A 17,705-nucleotide genomic window follows, 5' to 3' on the forward strand; every position below is an offset into this window, starting at 1 on the left:
TAATGATCTCTTGATTATTACATTTTAAAAATAAAACCTTTTAATGAACTTTTAATGTACAACAACTGTATAGATATATTGATCGTACATAAATGATAACATATTTTTTCTTAATATTTGACAGATTAAGTATTTCAATAATAAAATCACAGAATGCTCACATTCAGTAAGTGCTTTATCAATATTTGATACTCTAAAGACGGCTGCTGCCTTTTTTCCCTCAAGAGGCAGATATACATTTATCAATGTGTCATTTTCCAGTCCATCATTGAAATGCGTCTTCATACTTTTCCTCTTTGCAAGCACTTTAAAACCCATTAATCCTGACTCGCACCTCCATCCTCTGTGTAAACCCAGCATCAAACAATGGACACAAAGGAGCAACGGGGAGGCCAAAGATCCTCTTAACAAACACATATGAGAATGTTTTTTTACAACAAGATGCTCCACTGCGCATATCTCTTTTATAGAAATCTCAAGGCTTTTTACATGATCAGGAATGTGCCAGTGCAAATTGTTCCAGTGAATTACATTAACAGGTCCTCAGCTCTCCATGTTTATGTCAACTAATGAATTCTTGTTGGAACAAAATCATCTGTTTACTGAAAATGAAAATGTGCGAAAGCCAATAGAACAGTCAGATGTGCACCCTTTGGATTTATGCCACTTCAATTGTGTTCCAGCAACAGATCCAGTGGATTTTTGTAGTAAGCCATTTTATTAATTTAATTCATAAACCATACAATGAACACAAATGATTCATTGGATATGCAAAATTTTTATGGTAAGCTGTTAAAAGCTAATTATATGGGCTGGATTTAAACAAACAATTTAAAATTGTAATGTTTAACTTAATTTGTTTGTTTAAATTCAGCCCATAAAAATTGTTTCCAACCACTTACCCCAAAAAAAAATATATAATATAATATAATGTAAATATGTATATATATATATATATATATATATATATATATATATATATATATATATATATATATATATATATATATATATATATATATATATATATATATATATATATATATATAATTTGTTTTAAGGTATCCTTATTGCACCTGTTCTGTATTTACTATGGTAATTACAATTAATTATGCATGATGATGTATGTAACTAATCCTAAACTAAACACACATTTAACCATATAATATGTAATTAATAAATTAAACTCAGTGGTTAAATTAATAGTTATACTGTAAAATGGACGGCATAACATTTTTTAGGTTGAATCAAAAAACCCTAGGGTTAGAAACCCTAGTCATTCTAACATAAGTCACATTAAAACGACTTAAAACATACTTAACTTAAACCATATTTAAATATGTATAACTTAAACTTAAAACATAAATAAATATGTAAATATACACAACTTAAATTTAAAACATATATAAATATGCATAACCTAAATATATAAAACTTAAAAAAATTAAGTTAAAACATCATTAAATTAGTTAAATAAAGCATTTATGTCGTCATGACGTCATTGATTATATGGTTTACAGTGTGAGGCCTATGTATTTATTAGATACTAGTATTTATTTAATAGACACTGGTTATTATTGGATACAGTACCCATTAAATAGATTACTTATTTCATAAGTGATCCACAATTTTGTTGTCAGGGATTTGTCATTGAGATATCAATTCAGTTTTGACGAGTATTTATTTCTGTTCTGACTTGTAAATTTTTTTACATACTACTTTTTTCTTTATACTATTTATTTTTTAAATGGTAGCTAACTTGCTATCATTTAATACTCTTATTAGTAGTAACATTCTAACATTTATTTACTACAACACTATAAAAAATTATATGATCAATTAGTCCTGACAACATATGTTTTTAGGTTTAACTAAGTTAATCATGTTCTAACTTAATTTTATAAGTTACACAAGCTGTTTTAAGTCAGTTTAACATAATATGAATTCAATGGACCCATAAGGTTAATTTAATTCAGCTTAAAAATTGTTACTAAAATTTTACTAAAATTACTAAAATTTTACTAATAATTTGTTATTTAACTAAATTATTGTATTGATCTATATTTTGTCTGTAGACTAATTATATTGAAAGACATCTAAAACAGCAGATCTTACAATATAGATATGAATTGTTACAATAATAAATATGTTCTAATACCTACTGTAATAGTTCTAATACCTACTGTAATAAAAAAGTTCTAGAATCTGCTTAATAGTAGTCAATAAGTATAATATCTGTAACAACTAATAATAAAATGTAATGAAAGCTTACTATTTAAACATTTAGGCTACATGTTACTTTTGTAATTATTAGCATTCAAAAATTAATAGAAAGATCAAGTAAAAAGTTCTAGAATCTGCTAAATAGTAGTCAATAAGTATAGTATCTAATTATTAATTACTACTAATAAAATTAAACTATTTAAAAATTTATAGGTTACTTTTCGTAATTATTAGCATTCAAACATTCATAGAAGCACATCAAGCAAAAAGTTCTAACACCTGCTAAATACTAGTGAATAAGTACATCTAATTAATAATTACTAATAATTGAAGAGTTTTTTTTGTGAGCATTTTTATCAGGCTCCTGTGTTTATTTTCAGCAATATCACTTTCATGGCAAAGAATAAGTCCTTTTCCAGGTCTTTTAATATAACATAAACAAAGGAGGCTGAGAAAAATATTCATTTTTGATGGAAATTTCAGATGATTTTTGCATCTAAACTCTTCAGTTTTTAATGAATGCTTACTATTTAAACATTTACAGGTTACTTTTGTAATTATTAGCATTCAAACATTCATAGAAGCACATCAAGCACAGTGCAAACAAAATATGTAACAGTCACAGCTTCCATACAAACGCCCTATCCTAATGTCAGATTCCAATAGAAGTCAATGGCAAAACAACAACAATTGAAACAGTATTATTTATTAGTTACTTTTGAAACAAGTACTCGTTTTAAATTAAATAGCACCAAGTAAAGTAAGTAAAAACATATTAATATAGCACCTTTCACATACAAGTCATTACAATGTGCTTTACAGTAAAAGAACACATAAAAGGCTACAATCCAAGTACAAACAACACCAAACAGCTCACACTACTTTTAAACAGGATCTAAAGCAGGACGGCACAGTGGCTCAGTGGTTAGCAATGTTGCCTCCCAGAAAGTTCACTGGTTTTTGAGTCCCAGCTAGGTCAGTTGGCATTTCTGTGTGAAGTTTGCATGCTCTCCCCGTGTTCGTGTAGGTTTATTATGTGCTCCGGTTTCCCCCACAGTCCAAAGACATGCACTAGTGAATTGAATAAGCTAAAAGTGTATGTGCTATAAGTGTATGTGTGTGAATGAGTGTGTATGGGTCTTTCCCAGTACTAGGTTAAAGCTGGAAGGGCATCCGCTGTGTAAAACATATGCTGGAATAGTTGGTGGTTCATTCCACTGTGGCGACCCCTGACAAATAAGGGACTAAACCGAAGGAAAATGAATGAATAAATGTAAAAAATGAATAGTATAATGACTAGTGTCTGTTTAATAGTTACCCAGTATAACTAACGAGTACTAATATCTAATAAATAACAAAAATAACTAGTAATTCAATAATATGAATAAGTAAGTACTACTCAATTGGAAAGATAGTACTTAAAAACCAAGTAACTCGCATGAAAACACCATTACGTATAATAAATTGTGTATTAAAACAGCTTGCCATAATTGTTTGCCATAGCTCTGGTGTCTGAATCTGTAAAAGCCACTCCAGAGAGCAGACGCAGTGGTGCTGGTCACCATAGAGACTCTCAGATGTTTCAAACTCTGGGTCTGAGGTGCAATTATCTGATCAAAGGCCTGGGACAATAGAGCAGACCCACGTGCACACCCACAGCTGGCATCATTTACCCACCTGAGGATCCACAGTTATTTATTACAGTGAGAAACCTCCAGAACCCCGCAGAGACACCACTGCTGATCGCAAAACAAACACCCGTGAGCTTCGTGATTGTCTATTTTGGGTCACAACTGCACCACGGGAGCTTGTAAGCTTAGAGTAAATATACTGCATAGACAAGAAAAAATCTAAGCCAAAATAGAGTCTGTCAGGTAAGTCCACAGACAGTGCAATCCCTTTACACAGACTGTATAGTTTGGTATTAAATTACAGATATTTATTTATTTTTTTCCTTATTTGGAAAATCATGAAAACTCTAAATAAAAATGAAGATTTCTATAAAAAATGTCAACAAAGTTGTTGCAAACAATTTATGTGCGGAATTTTAATAAGCAAATTAAATTTAGTAATGTTTATCTTAATTTGTTTGTTTAAATTTAGCCCAAATAAATTGTTTAAAACACTTAACTTAAAAAATGCATCCAATGAATCATCTTTGAATCATTTTCTTCAGTGTATTTTGGGCTGCTTTCAGTCAAAATTTGTCCTTTTAATAATCTGATACATTCAAAATAAATTGGCTGCTTGTTCAAACTACTTATTTAAAATGAGCTGAATCAACACAATTCTTAATTTTCTTTAACACAAAACAACTTAATTGTTTTATGTTCAGTCTACTTAAACTTCTAAAAACATTTAAGTTATAACTTAATTAATTTTTGTCTAGACCAAATGACAAAATTGTGATTGTGTAAATTTTTTATAGTGTAGTTCTCCCAAAAATGAAAATTCTGTCATCATTTGCTCACCCTTAACTTGTTTCAAACTGTTTTGAGTTTCTATACTGTTGAATACAAAAGAAGATAAAATGAAGATTGCTGGAAACCTGTAACCACTGACTTCTATTGTGTCTGTTTTTCCTACTATGGAAGTCAATGGTTACAGGTTTCACTGGAATAAAAGCTTTCGTTCATCCAATTACATTTTTTTAATGTTAATGGTAATGTTTCACATCTAAACTGTATCACTTGACCCAATGAAAAATAAATAATTTGCCTTAAACAATATTTTCTATCTTCAGAACCATTTTATATAACCTGGTACAAATGCCAATTAATTTAAATTCTCTTTTTGTTCTAAACCAGAAGATATAGCTTTAATAACCAATTAAAACAGTCATTCATCCAATTTAAAAATAGGATAATGGTTTCACATCTAAATTTAATCTCTTGAGCCAATGTAAAATACATAATTAGCCTTAAACACTTTTTTTAAGTCCATGAAAGTACTAAGCATATTGAGTTTCTGTTTAATATGCATGCACTGGCCTGTGTGAATTACGTGAACATTTTATATTGGTCAAACAAATTCTTCTTAGTTGAGCTCTTTTAAGTTGAGCTTCATTTATATTTAACTATATATTTTTAACTTAAAATATATTACTTGAAAAATGTAACATAATAAATAATAATTAACAAATAATAAAGAAAATATTTAAATAATAAAGATAAATAATTAAAATGAAATGAAAGATACATTTTTAATTGAATGAAGCTCTGCTTGAAAGTTTTTTTTCAGTGTTTCAGCTTTCTTTAAAATATCTTTTTTGCATAAAAAAAAAAATAAAGAAAAAAATTCAAAACCACTTGAGGCAGATTAAATAGTGTGTAAACTGTCATTTTATTGGACGAACTATGCCTTTAAGAACCTTTTGTGAAACAAAAAAAATTACTAAAATGTTCTTCATGGACAAACAACAAATTTCTGATTCCAAAAAGCCTGAAAAGGCTACAGTTTTATCAGAACCAAGACCAAAACTTGGTATCCAATGAACATGAATGAACATAATGAATACAGTATATGTCGAGTGTTAGCATTCATTCAGAATTCTACAGTTTGAATAAAATCTTAAAGTTAAGATGAGCTCAAGATTAAATATTGCTAAAGGTTACAAAATAATTACGATTTAAGACTATAAAATAAAACAGTAATGTTGTGAAATATTATTTCTGTTAAAACGTGAAAAGTGTAAAACCAAAACCAGACTTGTATTAAAGGAGTGGTTCTTTTTTCTCAAAAAGTGGACATTTTTGCAGTTTATTCATTTTCAACCACATTTCCGGGGCCGGGTTGTGGGGACAGCAGTCTTAGGAGAGAACCCCAGACTTCCCTCTCCCCAGATACTTCCTCCAGCTCCTTCAGGGGGATCCTGAAGCGTTCCCAGGCCAGCTGAGAGAGATAGCTGCGTCACACTCGGTAGCAAACCGCCCCAGAGCATGCTGAAGGTTCATGTTTGATAAAGCCAACAGAACAACATTGTCTGCGAATAACAGAGATGAGATCCTGTGGTCCCCGAACCGGACTCCCTCCAGCCCAAGGACGATAAAAAATTTATATCGTCCTTTTTGCAGTTATTCGCCTTATTTTCTATCAAATTATAAGGTTCAAATATTGCATTTTATTAACATTTTAAGCACAAATTTTTGCTTGTTGGATAGTTATCATTACTATGCATATTTGATGTAACAAATATATTTCTTACATTTTCGCAAAGTGCTTAAATCATACAATTTTATGTTTACAAAAAATTGTGTTTATTTACAAATGTGCAAAATGTACATTATTACAGTGTTATAAATAATGTAATAATGAGTTTGGAGTTTTAAATTTAAATAAAATGTTTGAACAAAGAAATATTTAAAAAATACTGAATAAAATAACGCTCATTTATTATCATCCATCATAAAAAGAAAACAATTAAGAGTCTTTTGAATCTATTTTAAATGACCAAATGTAACCTACAGGGAAATAACAAACTGGCCAGCTCATTTCCTCAGTCAGAATTTATCCATTTTAATAATGATAATTAAATTTGTCCTAAAGATTTCTTCTATTAGTTATTTTGACCGTTTATGATGGCATACTGTTAAAAATCGAACAAATAAGCTCATATAGGGGCCAAAGTCTTGACTTTGTTAGTAGAGGGGTGAGTCTTTCAAACCACCTTAACCCCCTCCCTGCCTACTGGCCTGAAAACCAAACCTGAAGTTTCATAATAAAGCCCTCTATGCTTCCAAATTTCAGAGTTTGAATACAAAGTCTTTAAACATTAAAAATAAAAGCATTAAATGATTTGTAAAGGATCATGTGACTCAAGACTGCAGTGATGATGCAGAAAATGCAGCTTTTCTCAGGTTTTCTACTAAGAGTTATGAGAAGCAGATGCACCGTCAAAAGAAGAGATTCTGGATAGTCTCATATAATCCAGGCAGCTGATGGCTGATTCTCCAGAGGACGTCTCTTCACAGCGGGCAAGATACAAAGGTTTAAACCCAAGACCACAGCTCAGCCATTCAACAACTACAACAACAAACAAAAACAAACAAAAAAACTTCTTGTGCCCAGTGCCAACAATTGTCAAACAGACCTGCAATAAACCAACAAACACACACAGCAGTTCTGCTCTTCACAATCACAGCTTGAGTGTGTGTCAACGAAAGCTCTCCCAGAGGTGGCAGGTGCCGCTATTCCAGCTTCAGTTAAAGCACATATGAAAGGTAATATTTCCAAACCACTTCATTCAAAATCACCACTGAGGTAAAAGAAAAGTGTCCCCATGCTATGGAAAACAACAGCCTTTTTCCCGCCAGGCTGTATTCATGAAAATTGCGATTTATTGTTCTTTGTTATTTTAGTTTTGGGCTTTTGCCATTTTAATGAAAGAGGCAGCTGAGAGGAGGCAGGAAATGAAAGAGAAGAAAAGTGCAGATGATGCTGAACCAAAGCCTCGTCTCGTGCGTATGAGCCACAGTAGACTTAGTCAGGGTGGAATTTATTTATTTTTTGACAGATGAAATGAGTACAATACATTCAGTGGTTTGTAGTTTACCGTCATTTATAGTCAAAAGCATCTAAACCAAGACTAAGACCCGGTTCCAATTCTGTTTTATACCAATACACCTACAGCTTGCCATTGTTCGTTGAGACAGAATGTGAAGGGATGAAAATATTCCCCTAAGAAATGGGACACCACCCGCACATCATTGAGTCTTCGCAAGCTCATACGTCATACAAGATTTCATCTGCAGTAGTCATTCCAGAAGTCAAAAACACAGTAACTTCTAGCAGATTACTCACTCTGCAAAGTTGTTTTGCTGTGCTATGTATTTACACAATGCTAATATAGGGAGATAACCACAAGAAAACAAGATTACCATTATATGGTAATTATATGGTATATGACTGGTGTATTATATGGCACCATTATATTATACAGCAGGATAGTGCTCCTTTTCATACTTCAGCCTCCACATCAAAGTTCCTGAAAGCGAAAGAGGTCAAGGTGCTCCAGGATTGGCCAGCCCAGTCACCAGACATGAACATTATTGAGCATGTCTGTGTAACGGAGGCCAGCTAGTGTGTGCTGTGCAGGTAAACCTCACTCCTCTGACCTCTAAAGGTGCTCTAGCGACAGATGCTAGAGGCTATGGTCTTTAGCCTCCTTGTTAGAGCAACCAACTCCCATACGGAAGGTCGCTGGTTCAATACCAGCTCAGAGCGGGTTGGGTGGCGTAGGACCCGGCGGGGTTACAACTGAGGTTATATGAAGGAGGAGGCATTGAAGATGAATCCAAAGACTGTTGATGAACTCTGGGAGTCCTGCAAGGACTCTTACTTTAGCATTCCATATCATTTTATTAATATGTTATTTGAGTCATTGCAGAAATGTATGGATGCAGTCCTCCACGCTCATGGGATTCATACACAGTATTAATAATTTTTTCAACTGCACCATGACTTTATTTTCAATACTGTAGATTATTTCTGTTTAGTAACAAGACTTATGTCTGAGCAAAGTCAGAACCTTACTGTCATAATTAAATAATTAAAAGTCAAGGCATGATCCTATTTTATTTTGGTAAAATAAGCGTAATCTAGAGGCCTTTGCCTTTTATACAATCCATTTCTGATACCAAATGATCAACTAGAAGTCAAGTTATAATTTGTTGATCCTAAAACTTGGATAGATGACAAGACTTTTGTCAGGTATAGTGTATAACTACACGGCTTCACTTTGACAAACAGGCAAAGAAGTTCCAGCAGACTATAAAAAGTAATACTGAAAATTAGAGAATCGTTTTAAGCTATAAACAAACACAACATCTTTTATCACACTCACAGGATGGACTACCGCAGTTACACAGGAAGAAGCATTTAAATCTGACCAAACCCAAAAACAAACTCATTAATCAGGACAGAACAACTGTAATAATAGTAGATTTTAACATAATCAATCATTTGAATATCACTAATCTATCATGATTTAATCTGCACTGAGTAAAACAAGTTGTTTTTAAAAATCATAAAAAGCTTGACAACTTTTGCTCTTCAATATTCCTCTCACAGCTATTTAACAATGCTAAATTATACATTATTGGCAAAGGGAAGTGGTGGAGAATCATCAATTATTCAAATCTACTTTGTGGCCACATTTGTATATGAACAACACATGAGCGCAGCTGTGGTGTGCTGTAATTTACACAGAGACTCGCGTTTTCACTGATGACACTGTTATAGATTTAATAATATATTCAGAAAAGTGTGGGGTCAGAGATTTATTATCAAACTGATCAAAGAAGACAGTGAAGAAATGTAGAAAAGACTTCAGCTTCAAAAGCTGTTCTTTTAAAAACTTTCTATTTATCAAACACTCATGATTAAGTCGGCTTTCTTTAATAAATATTAAACAGCACAACCTGAACAGCATCAAATCAGCAAATTAGAATGATTACTGAAGGTTTATTCACTCTGAAGTAATGACTGATTTGCCATCTCAGAAATAAATGACATTTTAAACCATATTAAAAATCAACATAGATAGTAAAACTTTATTTTCATACTTGATTATTTGATATTTACTTAGTGAGAGAGAACGAACGTTATAAGAGGCAGAGAGGAACAAAGCAATGGAAAGTCTCCTCAGGAAATCCCACCCTTTAAAGGAAATTACAATGCAGATTCAGGAAAAAGAGGAATATGTTGTTTCAAAATAAACCCCCTTCCTGTTAGTTTTCCTCACACAGACAACACTTGAAAGCTTTTACATGTAACACATTTGGAAAATTACAGGTAAAAGGGGTAGTTTACACCAACATTTAAATGTATCAGGGACATACTCTAATAATCTAAGTTAATATTGTAAATATTTATTAATTTCTTGCACAGATCGTTAATACAACATCATAATGTATTATCGGGAGCCATGAGTATTCATTTATTTTGCCTGCATATGTGTTTTTGACATTTTATGATAAACCATTAGCAGGTTTTCAGAAAAAAACATTGAAGAAAATAATCTCATTAACATAATAAAATTAAGAGCAAAATTAAATATTTGGGGTGAACTACCACTTGATTTTACTACAAAACAGTGTGTCTTTATGATCTGCTATTGAGATTTCAAACTGGTTTCATGTTGTTGATTTTTTCTATGGCTGAAGTGAAATAATCTAGCAACCATGTTCCTGGAGGACCACCAACACTGCATGTTTTGCATGTGTCCTTTGTCTGTCACACCCATTACAGGTCTTTTTAGTCTCTGCTAATAAGCTGATGATCTGAATCAGGTCTGTTTGGTTAAGGAGACATGGAAGATGTGCAGAGTTGGTGGTCACTCGTGCAAATGCTAATACCTGCTGAAAGAAAACTGCATATGCTTGTAATGTAGGTTTGGATGCTGGTTTAAGCTGGTTCTTTGCTGGTCATGAGCTGGTTCTTCCAGATTCTTTAAGCTTGTTTTTTTTTTTTTTTTTGCTGGTCATGAGATCAATTTTCCACCCAAAGTATTGCTGTCACAGATTAAAAAATTAAAAAGCTCAAATTAAAAAAAAATGAAAACGTGTCAAATTATAAAGAACTTCTTTTTCTTTAACTGATAGGCTCAAGGAGCAGCTACCAGTCTAGTTAACCAAGGATGACGCTGAAGTCAGAAACTACTTAAATGAAAATATAATATCATCGTTTTAAAATGGTAAATGTGGAAACAGGACAATGGGGTAGAAGGTTATAAAAAATTTAAATACGAGGAGAAAAACTTAATTTTTGTGCAGTTTCAAGCCTATAGGGGGTTCAGGTTGGTTTGAAAGACCCACCCCTCACTGACAAAGGTCCAGAATTTTTCCTATTTTGACTGCTAATTTATTGTAATTATTGAAAATAACCCATCGAAAAGGCTTTAAGACCAAGCCTAATTCTGTGTTGGCTGTCATGACTTCAGCAGCTAATCTGTTTTGACCAATGCGAACAATTATTTTTCATGAGTCTAACATCCAGCTGTGCAAGAAAACACACAATCTGATGTAAGTGACATGATCTTTTACTACTGTATTGTTTTTAAAATACAGAAAACAGTTTACAAGGACATTTTTTTTTTTTTTTGCTTAGACCTTATTCATGACACTAAATAATGACCAATATAAAGGTGTGAAGCACCAAAAGTGGATCATATTAAATTTAATTGGAAGACAATTTTGGCTATTTTTATTATCTATGAATTTTTAAATGTACGTTTTTTTTTTTGTTTGTTTGTTTTTTTTACAAGAGAGTCTAGAAAATTAACAGCACTACATTGTTAAATTAAATGTATTCATTATTTATTTATATTTATTTATTAATTAATTTTTCTATTTTTATTTAATTATTTACTTGTTTATTTCAAATGGCCAAATTCTGACTGAGGAAAGTTGAAAATGCTGGCTAGTTTGTTATTTATTTACCTAATAAATGACAATAGCCTTGTTTTTAATTTAAAATGAATTAATTTTTTATGATATATGATGTAATAAATTTGTATTTTAAAGATAAATATTTGAAGAGTTCAGATGCAAAAACCTCTAAATGTCATCTAGAATTTTCTTCTACAATGAGCATTTTTCTCTGCCTCTTATGTTTATGTTCAGTTATTTTATATTAAAATCTATCAAAATAACTTATTTTTTGCTGTAAAAGTGAAATTAATGAATCAAGACACAGGAGGCTGAGAAATGTGCAGAAAATATTTAGATGGCATTTAGAGTTTTTTTTGCATCTGAACTCTTCATTTCTTTATTCTAAATCAGGGGTGTCAAACTCAATTCCTGGAGGGCAGAAGCCCTGTACAGTTTAGTTCCAACCCTGCTCCAACACACTTACCTGTAGGTTTCAAAAAAGCCTGAAGGAATCAATTAGTTTGATCAGGTGTGTTTAATTAGGGTTGGAACTAAACTGTGCAGAGCTGCGGCCCTTTTGGAACTGAGTTTGACACCTGTGTTCTAAATCTTTAGGAAATATTTTTGGTACATCAAAGTGTGGTTATGATGACCATCTGACAAGCTAAGGCTTATAAGAATAGTGCTTAAAATCTATTTAACTCTCATAATTAAATATAAAATGAGGCATGTAACTCTAAAAACGCCCACTTTTTGAGAAAAAACAACCAAGCCTTTCACCAGGCTGGCTATAGGCCTCAATTTGTAAATCTTTGAGTTCAAGTTTCAGCCAGGACCAATATGGCTAGCAAAGCACCAGCAACATCCAATCTCAACCAGATCTCAAGCTAACATCAAACCAGCACATGCTTGGGTTTTTTTAAGCAGGGGTCAAGTTGCCTTTATAATAATCATTCTAGATGTCTTGAAGTTATAGTCTCAAAATAAGTATCTATATCTTTTTTTACATTGTTCAACAAAACAGCCTGAAAATAAGTAGCCACTGTAAAGAAATCAGCTGTAGTTGTACTTGAAAGACTCAAAAAGCTGAGTGTTCAAACAGGATCACCTGTGTCTGACTCACACTGCAGGGTCTAGAGGGTCGCAGGACACCAATCCGCGAGTAAACCTCTGCATCCGAAGCGGTTCCACATGATGGATGAGGACTGGGTGGTGTGGTGTGGATGAGGGGAGGCGTCACATATAACAATGGTGGTGGAGGTGGAGTGACATGAAAAACAGGTGGAGGAGGAGGAGGAGGTGGAGGTGGAGAGGGAGGAGAAGTCATAACCACAGACATATTGGGCTGTTTTAAATCATACTGAGCCATGCGATAGAAACCAAAATATTCTAGAGCATTTCCGGCCTGAGCGATGCGGAGCCTGTGGCGAAGAAGAAGCACCCAATATAGTAAAACCAAGATCAAAATCCCAGCCAAGACTATAAACGGCACAGCCAAACTGAGCTGAAAGTCCCAACAAACACGAGGCAGAGCTGAAGTCCGACAGCCAACACTTGATTGATTCTTCCTTGGAGGAGCGTCTGCCAAAACACTCAGGTTTCTGTTTGTACTTTCAGTGGGCATCTCCAGATGTGTGTTTCTCCACCTAAAAGTGTCTCGGCAGAGGCGAAGGCAGTCATCCGTTGCTGAACATCTGTTTAGGAGAAGGTGTAGATTGAAGGAATCGGATCAGGGCCTGGTGGCGACTCCTGCTGCTCAATTAAAACAGCATTGGAACAGAATGAGTCTTTGTGTGATTGACTGAAATATGTAAGTGGTTAACCTGCTGAGATCAGTCTAGTGCGCTGGCCATCCTGTGGAGATCTGGGGTCTAATATAGAATTTAATCAAAGGCTTCGGTGAGCCTTGCAGACCTGTGAGCTGCTGAGGCCGAGCCAATATTGATGTCAGTTGAACTGTTTCTTTGAGATTTACTGTAGAGCGACAGACTTTACAGCGTAGTGTAATCATTCTGTTGTCTAAGGTTTGCATAGCTTGTGTAATAGTATATGTGACCATGGACCACAAAACCAGTCATAGTGCTTAATTTGAGTCGGATCTTGCTAGATCCTGTTCCAGGAAATGTCAGATATCAGTGGTTTGTGTTGCGGCATTTATTTTAATTGATCCGGCATTAACTTTTTGTGTGGTGAATACCTGCATGTGTGAGAGAGAATGTGAATGAAATCGAGTGATAAGCAGCAAACAAAGCTGTGTGGATTTTCTGTGCTCGCACACGCATAAAGGTAGTCACTTTTGATCAGTTTTCTTGATTGGTCAAGATCAGTTTCTTATAATAATTCTCATTGGTTGTTAATTATTGTTTTTTTGCGCACAGTGAGCAGCGAAAATAAATAATGGCATACTGGTCTTCCTAAATAATATTTGTATTTTCAAAATGCCAAAGAAGCAGTTAAGCATATATCATTTTTGTAAAACCACAAGTAAATCTGACAATGAGCCTGATCAAACAAGATCTCAAGAAAATGAAACTGCACCCCTGGATCAGGATAGGAGACAGAAGCAAAGCGATCTCAAATCAGCCAGGAAACATGACAGAAGAGCTAACTGTGGGCTCTTCTTCAAGACTAGAAAGAGTGAGTCATTTTCGCTTAGCACATAATAGTGAAGTGAACTGAAAGTCAGTGATGTTACTAAAATTAGTAAATGATTTATGTTTGTAGCTATATCTTTGTTTGTTTTTTATCCACGGTTGACCCATAATATTGTATTGCAAAAAACCGTTCAGAACTTTAATGCATTTTTTCTCTCTATAACTGCTCAGTAACAACATGTCCCAGGTAAACTGAAATTTTGTGGCAGACGACAGTAACTTATATTTCCTGGTTTTGTTCCAGAAATTATTCATTTACAAATTAAGCACTGGTTATAGGTATCAGTTTGTAGACATTGTCATTTATACATCAAGTTTATAATAATAATAATATTTTTTATTCATATTGCGCCTTTCCAGAACTCAAGGAAACTTTACAAAGAATGCGACAAAAGAGATTGTACAAGCAGATAAAAGATACACAAACATACAGGAAGTCAAATATAACAAACTGGAAATACAAAAACAAGACCTAAGAGACAAATAAGCAGAGTGCGGGTGGATCAGATAAAGTGGTCAGTTTGTCAGATCAGAAGCATTCAGAAAATAAATGAGTTTTAAGTAAGGATTTGAATTCAGAGTAATTATTAGCAGAACGGAGTGAGCATGGTAGAGAGTTCCAGAGTTTGGGTGCAATAACACTAAATGATCTGCCCCCCATTAAAGAGAGGTGGTACCAAGGGACAGCGAGAAGGCCAGAGTCAGCGGAACGTAATGAACGAGTTGGGGTGTAGAAGACAAGCATGTGGCAGAGACAGGAAAGAGCTAGGCTATTTAGGGATCTAAATGCAAGGAGGAGAATTTTGAATTTAATGCAGAATTTAAAGCTGAATTATTAAGATTTCTGATGATGTTTTATTTATTAGGGTTGGATAATATTTGGCCTTTTCCCAGTCATGGGTTGCAGCTGAAAGGGCCTCCGCTGCATAAAACATATGCTGGATAAGTTGGTGGTTCGTTCCGCTGTGGCGACCCCAGATAAATAAAGGGACTAAAAAAGAAAATGAATGAATGAATGAACGAACACTTGGCCGAAGAACAAATATCTGTAAACTTGGAATTTGACGATTCAAAACAATTAACACTGGGAAAACCGCCTTTAAAACTGTCCAAATGAAGTGCTTAAAATAAATAATACTAATCAAAAAGTGAGTTTTGATATATTATTTATGTTAGAAAAATTGTAAATATCTTCATGGAACATGATCTTAGTATTTTTGGCATAAAAAAAACAAATGAATCATTTAGACTCAAGCAACGTATTTTGGCTATTTCCAAGAATATATCTATGCAAAACAAGACATTTTGGTCCAGGGTCACATATACAGTATGTAGATTTTGTACTGTACTTTACAGTGATGGTATTCCAAGCACAAGTAGCTTGTAGCAAAACTTAAAAGCAACATTTTTTACCCTCATGAAAACCTGCAGGCTTTACATGGGTGACTCTTTTGGAAGGAAAATTAAAAAAGATGTTCTTGATAGATTTAATAAAGAATTTCATTCCAGAACAGAAGCAAATTTTTAGCTTATATAACTGAAGATTTATAAGGCAAAGATGAATTTCAGTCAATTAACTTCCACAGATTATAATTCATTTTGAAAGGAGCAGTGTGATTTAAAGTCAAAGCAAAAATAATGCATTTCTGAGGTACTGTTCAGGTTTGAGAGTGTGATTTTTTGTGCTCTTTTCCCGCCACTATTTGTCATCTTTAGACTATTGAAAAGAAAATATCTAAAATACACATTTAACTGTTTTATTACACTTTATTGGTTTTCCTTTATAGATTTTAATTACAATACATTTAATGTGTGATTTAAAAAAATCTATACATATACACTGTGTAATAATTATGACCCAGAAATCTCCACTTCAGTACCACTTACATAAACTCAGTAAACATCCATAGCATACTGTAACATTTAAATTCACAATTATCTTGAAGAACTGTAAATAATCAACAGGAAAACACTTTTAAATAAAAAGGTTCTTAGTCACACTTTACAATAAGTTGGTATTAGATAATGTTAGTTCATGTATTTACTAACACGAGCAAACAATGTGCAATACAACATATTATTCATAGTTCAACATTTATTAATGCCTAACACTTTAAGTTTAGGTCACAACTCATGCTATTAACAAACCGTTAACTAACACTACTAGCTTAATAAACTAATAATTAGCTGTTTATTGATAGCTGGTAAAGTAGAAGTTGGCTTTGGTTTTGGGGTAGGATTAGGGATGCAGAAGATCAAACTTTATCAAACTACTAACAAACAGTTAATATCATAATAATAGGCAGGTAATATAGCAGTTGTAAATAGCATGAATTGTGACATAAGCTAAAGTGTTTCATTAATGCATTATTAAAATGTAAAGTTTAGCTAGTTACATTCAATAATGCACTGTGAGTTAACCAAACAATGAATGACATATTGTAATGTATCGTTCATTGTTTGTTCATGTTTGTTAGTAAACACATGAATTAACATTAACTATTGGATTGTACTGTCCTTCTGTAAAATCTTCTTTAATGGCATTGATGGTTCTATAACCTTTAACATCCACGGAGCCTTTTCATTCCACTAACGATCCTTTATTGTATAAAAATGTTCCTATATTATTAATATATTCTTCAAACTAAGAAATAAAAAAACATGCACTTAAAGGATCTTTGGCAAACTAAAACTGGTTATTTTGAAGTATCAGTGAGAGAACTTTTATTTATAAGAGTAAAGCACAGTGAGTGGTTTCTGTGTTAAAATGAATAGCCTATTCACATTAATCCTTTGTTAAAAAAGAAAACTTTATAAAATAAATATAAAATAAAAGCTTACTTTTCACAGCATTATTCCATAGAAGTATTCCCAATGAGTGTAATGACTCAGAGCTGTGCAGCAAAAGAAAAAAGGCAGCAGAGTGTTTGTCATGAAAGGAAATTCATAGAGAGTTCAGGAAAACATTCCACACGGTCCTGCCTGGGGATTGGCTGAACTCACTATCTCTATGGTTACAGGAAACTGGCAAAGGATGTTGGTCGGTATCTCTGAGGAACTCAGATGAAAGAATGGCCTTAAAAAAGTCACTGTAATATGAGTCAAATTGTTGACACTTTTATAGTGATGTTTACTTTTTGTGACTTTAAATAATAATTTTAAAGTTGAATTATTTAAATAGAATATTCTTGCTTTGCAAGTTTGCGACACTGTTATAAGAAATCTTACAACTAATCTTATAATAAGAAGATTTAGGAAATCCAGGGTTTCAGTGGCCAAATAATTGCTCGCGTTGCAAGGCAAGAGCGTCCTTACCTCAGACACTTATTCTGGTATCTGATTTAGGTCTCTATTATTGGTTAAAAATTAAATTGAATTCATATTGGTTATATCTAACAGCTATTAATTCTGGTCTTTATCCTTTGTTATTTGTTACAAAGAAAATTAATTTGACTGTGTG

General features: G+C 33.1%; 1 protein-coding gene across 1 annotated transcript; it reads right to left on the reverse strand.

Annotated features, from left to right (window-relative positions):
• Nucleotides 1-12,210: 12,210 nt before the first annotated feature.
• Nucleotides 12,211-13,340, reverse strand: LOC108180727 (uncharacterized). Its single transcript, XM_087301289.1, has one exon. It carries the CDS (start codon nucleotides 13,213-13,215, stop codon nucleotides 12,670-12,672), a length of 546 nt encoding a protein of 181 aa, XP_087157415.1. The 5' UTR covers nucleotides 13,216-13,340; the 3' UTR covers nucleotides 12,211-12,669.
• Nucleotides 13,341-17,705: the final 4,365 nt, after the last annotated feature.

This window comes from Danio rerio, chromosome 21, assembly GCF_052040795.2.
Source record: "Danio rerio strain M-AB ecotype USA chromosome 21, GRCz13ab, whole genome shotgun sequence".
Taxonomy (NCBI): Eukaryota; Metazoa; Chordata; class Actinopteri; order Cypriniformes; family Danionidae; genus Danio; species Danio rerio.